Genomic DNA, 10,743 nt, shown 5'->3' on the forward strand with positions numbered 1-10,743 from the left:
AGGCGTGGACATGATGCAATTTCTTGCCGAGATCCGCACATTGTCACAAAAAATCAGGGCTTTAAGTGGGTTGGGTCCCGACGGTGCTCAAAAGCAGGTGCTGAGACAGGTCCCTATCGTGCTCTCCATTTTTGCCCTCACACTAAGGGTGCAAACAAACTCTTAACTCTGCAGCAGGACCACCCTTCGATGCCTTTGATATACCGTCAAAGAGACTCGATCAATCAATCAGGGTTTGTTAAGAGCAACTACTCACCCGATAGGGTCTCAAGGTGCTGTGGGGAGGCGCAGGTACCGGATGTTCATGGCGATTCGTCGGAGAGCCAGGTCTTGAAGTCCTTCATGAACTTGGGGAGTGTTGGCGTCTGTCGGAGTTGGAGAGGGAGGGTGTTCCATGCCGTGGCCGCGAGGAAGGAGAAGGAATGACCACCTGTTCTGGTCTTCTTGATGTGCGGCACCGTGGCAAGGGAGCGCTGGGCATAATTTTTTTACTGTCTCATAATTTCACAACTGAGCTCTTTTGTGATTTGACAGCATATATATAGGATTTGTTTAATTTATTACAATAATCTGCTTATTTCACACAGTGATACTTTTGCCTCTCTACCTTTCTTTTTAATAGCTGGCATATGGGCCACCAGTGCAAGCCAAACCATAAACGACTGTTCACACAAAGAGACAGAATGCACACCCCTGCAAAAAGAAAAAATAATAATTCAAGATAACTGGACTTTTCTTATAAATGTTCCTAACCTGAAAAACAAAGATGCTGTCCCTGTGTGGATTCAGGAGAGAAGGCCTTTCTAATTCGATCTGAAGTCCATTTACCATAATCTCATGGTGTTTTCGATTTCACATCTCTATTCGGTTGTATGACATTACCCCGCATGCTTTTACCCCGCAGTCTTTACCCTGCAAAATCTTTTATAACGCAGGGTTTTGCAACGCACTCCGTTACAACGCATTCCCCATTGCAACGCAGTTATTATTCTAACTCCAGGGGCGTTACTTTGGTGAATGCATTGTAACAGTTTGCGGTGTAAAACCCTGCATTGTAAAAGTTTGTGCGGTGTAATGGCATGCGGAGTAATGCATGTGTTGTAACGGCTGTTTTCCTTCTATTCGTATGTGGAGGTTCCCTGGAGCCCTTCCCTTCCTCACTCAATGCAGTGCTGCCAGTTCTTTGTTACCCCTTCCCACACGTATTCAGTAAGAATCCCTGAATTTAAACAAACAAACAAAAACAATAGTTCTGGCTTTATAGAACTAACGTGGAAACACAGACACATGAATCTATACATGCCTGTGCATGCATACTTTAACCTATCTATTAAAGTCAGATCTATTGACTTAGCCAAAGCCTGTGTGGCTGTGCTCTTTCAGCTGTCGGAAAATGCACAAAATCGGAAACAAATTACCCACTTTATTATTTATCTGTCTTCCTTTCCATAAAAGGCCTGTATGGAAAAGCCACTTCTTGCCAATCCCGCGCCTGGATTATCCCTTAGGGAATTCAAGCTGAGAGGATTTCTGGTGTCTCTTCTAACTCCTACCTCGCTGAAAAAGCACTTTGACGCCGTGTCAGGGGTAGTAAGTGCTATATAATATAATACAATACAATACAATACCTGTCCCTCTTAGCAAGGATATTACAGACAACTGTGGGGTATATTCACAAGGACATGGCGCAGCGTGGTGCCGTGGCAAATTTTGCAGCATCGCACTTTGTCATTTCTAAAAATGCAGGGATGCACCGTATTCACAAGAATACAGTGCATCCGTATGTTTTCCCTTACACTGGCACTAAAAATAGCTGCCTAGTGCCAACACAGACAGCCTTGTGCCATAGTGCAAGGGTGCTTGGATTGCAGGGATGATTGTTTATGTGCAGAAAGGGACACCTTCCTGCACATAAACAAACTTTAACATCGATTTGCTCTTTCTATGTGAAGAAATAAAAGTATTGCTCTTCATTGCGTCAATCTAACTTCTGCTTTTGAATGTCTTAACGCCGCTTTGTATATAAGGCACCATTTCAAGCAGTTTTCTGCATGAAAGGGGCATGCAATGGGTGTTTCTGTTGGTATTCCATCGCAACACCCATTGCTTTTTGACGCTGCCCCAGATTTATAAAGTTGTGCAAACCTGAGGCAGCGCCAAAAACAAACGCCATGCAAAAGCAGCCTTTAGATTGGCGCAATTAGGATAAATAATTTTATTTCTCCTCATTTTCGCTCTTTCTATGTCATTCTGCAACACACATAGAGAAAGAGCAAATCGCCTTTAAAGATTGTTCATGTGCAGGAAGATGTCCCTCCTTGCACATAAACAATCATTCCTTGCAACACTGACACACTTGCGTCATAGTGCAAGGGTGCCTGTTTATGGAGCAAGGGTGTCTGTGTTCTCGCTAGGCAGCTATTTTTAGCGCCAGCGCAAGGGAAAACACAGGGGTGGGCCGTATTCTTGTGTATAGGGTGCATCCTGCCTTTTTTAAATGACTAAGCACGGCGCTGAAAAATTTGGTGCAGCGCCGCACCATTTCCTTGTGAATATACCCATCTGTGTGTAGAAATGGTTCTGTGAGAAACTTGCGACAGAAATTGTTGTTAATGTGGTCTGTGTGCCCAGTGACAGAGTTAGTGCATTCATTGTTCTTTTTGCTGTAGTAGTCGTAAGTGGATGGGGTATGCCCAGAAGTAATTCTTGTGCTCACTGTGTCACTGGGTTCAAGCTAGCCTGGCTGATGCCCCAAAACCGGTCCCAGGAAGCCAGTTTCCGGTCTAGGGAAAACGTGGCCTTCGAGTTCAGCTGGACTGTTCCCATGAGGATCACGGTCAAGACTCATTTGCATATGGCTGGGTCCAAACTGGAGTGGCGCGGTGAGCAAACAATGATTGATTAAACCCAGATATCTGTGACTGGGGGTAAATGTTTAATTGTTCAGCATTCTGTCCATTAATTGGTATTTTTGCTTTCATCCTTACACTTAGCATGACATCAGATTGTGGTAGGACCAGTTAGCATGACAATAGATCGCGATAGCATTTCTGGAATGTGATGTCAAGTTCTGACATCACTCCATCAGTCTGACATTAGACAACAACATGAATCGTGGAGCCAGAATTCACAGTCAGATAATATAGTAAAAATTGACATAATTTGAATGGGCGCTCTTGAATCCAGGACCTGTCCTAGGATTTATCAAGCTGAATCAACACATCTTGATTATTTAGGCCCTCATTGCGAGTGGCGGTACCCAATCGTAGGATAACTCCCCAGGCCATTCCAGCTAGGCCAGTGCCTTCAAACTCAATGGGCCTGATTCACAAAAGTAATCTGAGACAAAATCCTAAATTTACGACTTTCGGTATTCACGAGGCATTTAGGAGTACTAAAGTTAGGATTTTGTCTCAGTTAAACTTAAGTTTTGGTCTTAAGTTTAACTTAAGACAAACTTAAATTTAACTCAAACAAATTCCTAGTCAAAAAGTTAGGAGTTTGTCTTAAATTTAACTTAAGACCAAAACTTAAGAGTAACTGAGACAAAATCCTAACTTTAATTCTCCTAAATGCCTTCTGTGAATACCGAAAGTCGCAAAGTTAGGATTTTATCTCAGATTACTTTTGTGAATCAGGCCCTATAATTCTGGGCCCTGTGACGCTATGATTTCCCCATGTTCAGATGCACATCTGGAGAAACTGTGGCAGGGACAAGGGCAACACAGCCCCCCTCCTCCAACCCACAAGCACCATAGGTGCAGTGTAAAATGCCCGCCCTCCAAGCCCTAAGCCTCCCTAGCTTGCCTTAGCCTGGCCTAATCCCTTGACCTCACCCAACACTCACTGGCCCTCCTGCTGACATACTTCACCAGCTCTGAGCAGGCGTGAAGTATCAGAGAATTTGCCCTAGAATCTGGAAAACCACAGGAAAAGACCCCATGTTCTCTGGTCAGTGTGGTTATTCCCCATTCCAGGGACAAATTTCATACCTGAAGATCCCGCTACTCCTAATGAGGCATTAGCCTTATGGTGGCTCATTAAGCTGAGTACTTGCTTCAGACAAGTTTCCAGTGAGTCTGGTACACATTACATAAAATATAAAAATGAATACAAGTCAAAGGGAATTGATTAAATTCATTATATTCTTAAAGACAAAAGTAAATGTTGTACAGCACCCATGTTAAAAGAAAGATTCAAAATCAATCATAGATAAAAGACAAAATAATGAAGTGTGAATGAAAATCAGGCTGCTCTTGCTTATATCTTTTTTTAATGTTCACTCATTTAACTGCGCGGGATACAAAAAGTACCAATTCATCTGACCCACACTACCATTGTTGGACACCGCTATTGTTCCACTAAATGGTACTCACTTTACACATACTGGAAGGCTGACAGGTCCCCAGAAGGACTTAAATCTGCTGCCTGCCGGGTACACGCAGATCTCTGCAGCGGGTACATTAATGTGATCCAACAAAGAATCCACACCTTCTCATATCCTCCCCCCAGACAGATACCCGTCAGGACCCTCTAAGATGAAGGAAGAGCTAAATCATCCGAATCCCTAAACAAACAACCCCTAATATCAGGGAGAACCACATTTCCCTAAAAACCAAGGGCATCATTCTCAAACAAACAACAGTATGATCAATGCAAACCCCGCTGATGGTCCTTGTCTCAAAATCTTAAGACATACCTAACAACCCACTATCCAGACATACCACATAACTCAGCACCCATACTAAAAATACAAGTACAAAGTCTGACAGCTTCAATGATGCTCAAAGTCTAGGTGGGAGAGACAGACAATGCCGGCGTCACTAGGGGTCAGATGGAGCAATCTGAGACCTATCAACTTATACCCCCTGCTCCCAGGTGATCAACTTTCAGCCTTGCTTTCTACTCTATCTATGTCCTCAGGTTGCATCCTCAACATTCCCTAAAAGCGCTGAAGGGAATAACCTGCTTTATTGCTAGGGATTATTCTCTCCCGTCTTCCTATTTGAATGATACACTCCATCCTCTGAACACCTTAGTGGCTCTGAGTCTACGGTACCCTTTCACATGCCGGCCGCCCTACTCTCTACTTAATTTTAGTAAAATAAGCGTACCCCTCCTTACAAAGAATAAACCTTCTGTCTGAGTAAAAGTTCCTACAATATCAAAACTATCTAACCACCTACTCACCCCTCTCCCATAAATCACCATGCCTCATTCCTTGCTATTTTACAACATTTAACCTCCTCCCACCTATTTCCTCCCCCCTCTTTTTCCACTTACAATATCTCACTCAGGAATCTCAGTTGTTAGCGTTCAGGAAAGAACTCAAAACCTGGCTTTTTAACCAATAAGTCCACCTTCTTAGCTACTGCGGTCTCCTCCTTGACTTAGCAACTAGGCACCCACGGGTATGACGCGCTTTATAATTGGCTTTTCATTTCCAATAATTACACCTATAAATGTTCCACTGAACCATTTTAAAATAGAGGAAATTCTTCAGTTTGCTTACAGTTCACGACTAACCAAATAATCAACAAATCTACAACAATAATTAATAACCAGTGTATTAACCAATGCTTTTGGGCTAAAGAGTACAGTGCTATCGTCATAATGTGTTTCAGCGCCTCATCGGGATAGTAAACTCTATGTAAATGCAATTACAAGACAATACAATGTTATTCCACCCGTCCTCCACACGCAAACAATAGCACCTGTCTGACCTAAGCAGGTATCCGCCCCTCCCTCTCACCCTCTCACACATGAAACTGAATCCACCCGAGCCAGAGATGGAAATACCCTCCTACATAATGGAAAACACAGTCAGGCTCCTGTTACTAGGGTGACAAGATTTAAAAAAAAAAAAAAAAAACCCAGGTCAGGCAGTAGCATACATGTTTACACTGACCCTGGATGCAGAATGTCTGTACTGTCTGCATCCATTGACAGAGAGGAAGGACTACACTGGCACATCCCAAAAAAACCAAAGGACACAGAAAGGAGATTTCAAGCTATCCAAGGAAGAGCTCTTTCAGTTTAGTCTGACCATCTTTACATTCTGGGACTTGCAATCATAAGTTTCCCCTGGGGGCAGAGGGGAAGGTAGCTGAAAAATGCATATTGGATCATAAACATAGTTATTTTTATTTCCACCAATATAAAACTAAAATTAAATGTACCAAGCTCCTCATTCAAGTAAGACAGGGAACTGAAACCGTTCCAACCTCTGTTACATGTTAGGAACATAATGCAAAATTAACATCTACCCTGGTGTGATATAAAAGAGCTGGTCAGTGGAATGTGACCCTGTACTACATGTACACGCTCCCTAGACATTCTCTCTAAAACTGGGACATGCATGTAAGTTAGGGAATAGTGCCAGGGCACACAAAAAGCAAGCAATGGCAAAGCCAATAGCTGTCGCTTATGAGACGACACCTATTGGCTTTATCAGTCGATATTCATGTTGTACAGAAGTGTTGCTGCCCTGCAGCATGGCTGAAAGTTAAAAAGCACAAGGCACTGATATGTCCAGCGCTAGCTTCATCATAGCGCTTTTGTTTTTATTGCTGGCAAAAGGGAGGGTAGGGTGGTAGGGAACAAAGACAACAGAGGATGTGGTTTCAAAAGTGCTATGCCACAACCAGTTGTGTCCGAATCATAGCACTTTTTTTGTTATAGAGGGAGGGTGGGAGCAAGCAGCAACACGGATGATGAAGGGAGGGTGGGAGGCAAGCAGCAACATGGACGAGGGAGGGAGGGTGGCAGGCAAGCAGGAGCATGGTCGGGGGATGGAGGGTGGGAGGCAAGCAGGAACATGGACGAGGGAGGGAGGGTGGCAGGCAAGCAGGAGCATGGTCGGGGGATGGAGGGTGGGAGGCAAGCTGCAACACGGATGTGGGAGGGATGGTGTTAGGCAAGCAGAAACACCGACAAGGGAGGGAGAGTGACAGGCAAGCAGCAACATGGGTGAAGGCGGGAGGTTGGAAGGCAAGCAGCAACACAGATGATGGAGGGAGGGGGAGAGGCAAGAAGCAAGAAGGACGAGGGAGGGTGGGAGGCAAACAGCAACACGGACGATGGAGGGAGGGTGGGAGACAAGCACCCACATGGACGAGGGAGGGAGGGTGAAAGGAAAGCGGCAACATGGATGATGGAGGGAGGGGGGAGACAAGAAGCAACATGGACAAGGGAGGGAGTGTGGGAAGCAAACAGCAACACGAATGATGGAGGGCGGGTGGGACGCAAGCAGTACCATGGATGAGGGAGGCAGAGAGGCAAGCAGGAACCTGGACGAGGGAGGGAGGGTGGGAGGCAAGCAGCAACATGGATGAGGGAGGGAGGGTGAGAGGCAAGCAGCAACATGGAGGAGTGAGGGTGGGAGACAAGAAGCAACATGGATGGGGAGGGAGGGTGAGAGGCAAACAGCAACTTGGATGATGGAGGGAGGGGGAGACAAGAAGCAACATGGATGAGGGAGGGAGGGTGAGAGGCAAGCAGCAACATGGAGGAGTGAGGGTGGGAGACAAGAAGCAACATGGATGGGGAGGGAGGGTGAGAGGCAAGCAGCAACACGGATGATGGAGGGAGGGTGGTAGGCAAGCAGCAACATGGAAGAGTGGGGGTGCGTTGAGGCAAGCAGAAACATGGGCCTCCAAGCCCACTGTTAGAAAATAAAAGGTCTCAAAGAGACAGGGTATTTTCTGTCTAGGTGTAACAGAAAAAGGGAGACGGTCCTGACATATTCAGGATCTCTAGTCACTCTTACTTTATGGCACAACTCCTCACATCTGGTGCATGCAGATGAGAAAAAAAGTGGTTAAAAAAGTGCCACTTTTGTTCCAAAAATACACTTAGGCTGTCCGTATTAGCCATACACAACAGACGACACAAATCTTATCAAATATAGATTGCTCTGTTAATTTATCCTTCTATCTTATCTCTATCAGAGGACAAATACATGTTCGGAAGGTGTGCTCTCACGCATATCTAAGTTTCAATATCCATCTGAATTTATACAATATTGACCATGAACATATCGTCAAGGTAAGCAAAGTACATATATGTGAGATAAGAATAGAACGTCTATAGGTTCATATATATGCTTAAACCTGATTATATGCTGTTAAAAGAGATGCTCTGAATTCGATATATGTGCAGTCAAAGATATTGACCTCAATATTGGACCTGCAATGTTCAGAAGTAGCTCAAAAAGTGATTCATGTACAGTAAACAGATTTACTCATGTTTTTTGGTTACATTTTTGCTTTTTATGGAGATGCCACACTTCTGCCGATTGGGAGCTGTGTACAGTTATGCACTCTGGCTGTTACCACCAGCTTTTTAATGGTGGTAAAAGTGAACGCAAAATATGTCAATAGGGTAGTAACAAATCAAAAAAGAACAGAATTGTTTGTGTGCGCTATTCCCTGATATTACCATTATTACCATCAATCAGTAAAATACCCATTACTAAGGTCTGGTTTAAGTGAGGCCCCTAAAGCCACGTGCTTTACTGAAAGCACCATGAAAAAAGCATTGGCGAAGCCATTTGGGCAGGTGCTGGCTGCGAGCCTTTTGCCTTTGTCAATGCTTGTTTTGTTTTGACATTCTTTTTGTAAAACTTTACAGTTGGGGAGCTGTTGGTTCCCTGCCAATATAAAAAAAACATCAGCTAAAAGCAAACAATTATTTTGGACTAAAAAAAGCACATATTGGCACTGTAGTCTCTGATATTGAAAAGTACTACTTTGTTTGTGTATGTGCTGCTTGTAAAGAATGGAAAGTAGTAACTCACAGTACAGCTAGCCAATGGCTGAAGTGGGCTGACCCATTGCCCCAAGATATATACTGTAGTGGGGAGAAGAAAAATGTGAATGACACAGTAAGAGACCAATGGTTGAAGAGGGCTGGCTAAAAGCCCCCATAAGCAAGTACGTAATACATATATCAATTATATTAGTAAAACTTGGTTATTGGTTAACACTAGCACTAAAAGAAAACGGACCTACTACCAGCAAGAAACTCTGCATATAAATGCAGCCAACGTGCGATTCAAATGATTACTACAAGGTATTCTCGATTCATATCCCTGAAAGCTAAAATCAGGGATAATATTGCTGATCCCAAATGTAGTAACCCAACTGCTGCCTCATGGCACTACCCCTGGTTTGGCCCTCCACCCCACTCTAAATGAGACTCAACGTGTCCAAGATGGGATACTTCCATGGTGAAATCCGTGGCCACTGCCCTTCTCCTTGCAGGTCAATCTTGTGGCTCCTTTGATATTCCGTTCATGATCATACGTAGTCTTGCTTGTTGAAGCTGGCAGGTGCCGCTCTGGAGCGTGAAGAGGCCGCCGTGTACCCCACTTGCTGCTTGCGGTGCTCATCCCTTGGTGGGCAGGAGCAGCAGAGGATGGCCCCTCCCAGCACCAGCATTACACTGGCCCCCATGCCAATGTAGAGGGCGGGCCCCAGCTCCCGCTTGAGGGATTCGTCCACTAGTGGGTCATAGAAGTCCTGGATGACGGTGTTGGTCGACCAGCAAACTGGGATGAGGCACAGAACACCTGAGAGGATGAAGAGGACGCCGGCCACCACCATGACGCGGGCCTTGGAGGCCGCATCCTCCACGCAGTTGGTGCACTTGGCTCCAACGATGCTGATGAAGAGGCCCAGAATGGCCATCAAGATGGAGATGATCGTGAGGGCTCGCGCCGCCTGCAGGTCCTGGGGCAAGGTCAGCATGGAGTCATAGATCTTGCACTGCATATGGCCGGAGCTCTGCACGACGCAGTTCATCCATAGGCCTTCCCAGATGAGCTGGGTCACCACAATGTTGTTGCCGATGAAAGAAGTCACCTTCCACAAGGGTACAGCACAGCAGGTGACGGCGCACATCCAGCCCACCATGCTGATACAGATGCCCATAATCTCCAGCCAGGCAGACAGCATCTTGGAAACGGTACACCCCGAGTGGAGCTTACAAAAGAGTTTCAGGGTGTTTTTATTGAATCTCCGTTGGGTGCCAGCAAGCAGGTTGGCAAAGGGACACTTACTTGCCACACGCAGGTGCCAAGAAAGTTCGTAGGGCACCACAGGTGTGTGAATGCTCACTTGATACAGTCAGGTCCAAATGCTTCCTGTTGGCCCTCCGACAAGTACCCGTGTCTTGGGACGTTCACTCGAAGAGAGATCCATGCAATGTCTCTTGAGGAGAAAGCCCCATTGGCCCGCTTGTGTTTTTGTTTCAGAAGAAGCGTGTTTTGATAGACAGTGGTTAAGCGATGGGGTTGCAGACCAAGTATTAGCCCATAAGTTGCGCCTGAAGGGTATTGGTCCGTTTTCAGATTCCCTGCTTGAATGTTGGGGTTGCAGGCTGGCTTTGTTCCTAGGGGGGCAGTGCCAGGGTTCTCAGGTGGTCTCCGCTCTCTGTGCCGTTGGGTCCTGAACTATATCAGTGAGGTTGAGCCTCGTCGCCGTTGGTATTCTCTGACCCCAAGGGGTCAGGCGCTCCGGCTCCGCGGCTCCTGAGTGCGGTGCGCTGCGCACACACGGCCCTTTATGAGGCACCTGCTGGCGGGTGCGGTCGAGAACGGCGCGTCCGACTCAGAAAGACGTCGCTGACGTCACGTTGGATCCGACGTCCTTTGTCCGTGTCTATTATACTGTTTGTTCTTTGTTCTTGGGACTCTCACTCTTCTTTTATTCTGAGCGTCGGATAAGGTGGCCAAAAGAATGA

At 45.7% G+C, this 10,743-nt stretch overlaps 1 protein-coding gene across 1 annotated transcript; it reads right to left on the reverse strand.

The window, feature by feature from the left end:
- Positions 1-4,135: 4,135 nt before the first annotated feature.
- LOC146811390 (claudin-4-like) lies at positions 4,136-10,519 on the reverse strand. Its single transcript, XM_085618501.1, has one exon. The coding sequence runs from the start codon at positions 9,954-9,956 to the stop codon at positions 9,300-9,302; it is 657 nt and encodes a 218-aa protein (XP_085474627.1). The 5' UTR covers positions 9,957-10,519; the 3' UTR covers positions 4,136-9,299.
- Between the last annotated feature and the right edge of the window lie 224 nt (positions 10,520-10,743).

The sequence above is a fragment of the Triturus cristatus genome, chromosome 7 (genome assembly GCF_964204655.1).
Source record: "Triturus cristatus chromosome 7, aTriCri1.1, whole genome shotgun sequence".
NCBI classification, from domain to species: domain Eukaryota; kingdom Metazoa; phylum Chordata; class Amphibia; order Caudata; family Salamandridae; genus Triturus; species Triturus cristatus.

Excerpts from the sequence above, each read along its gene's own strand:
- LOC146811390 (XM_085618501.1), bottom strand. The coding sequence starts at position 9,956 with ATGCTGTCTGCCTGGCTGGAGATTATGGGCATCTGTATCAGCATGGTG.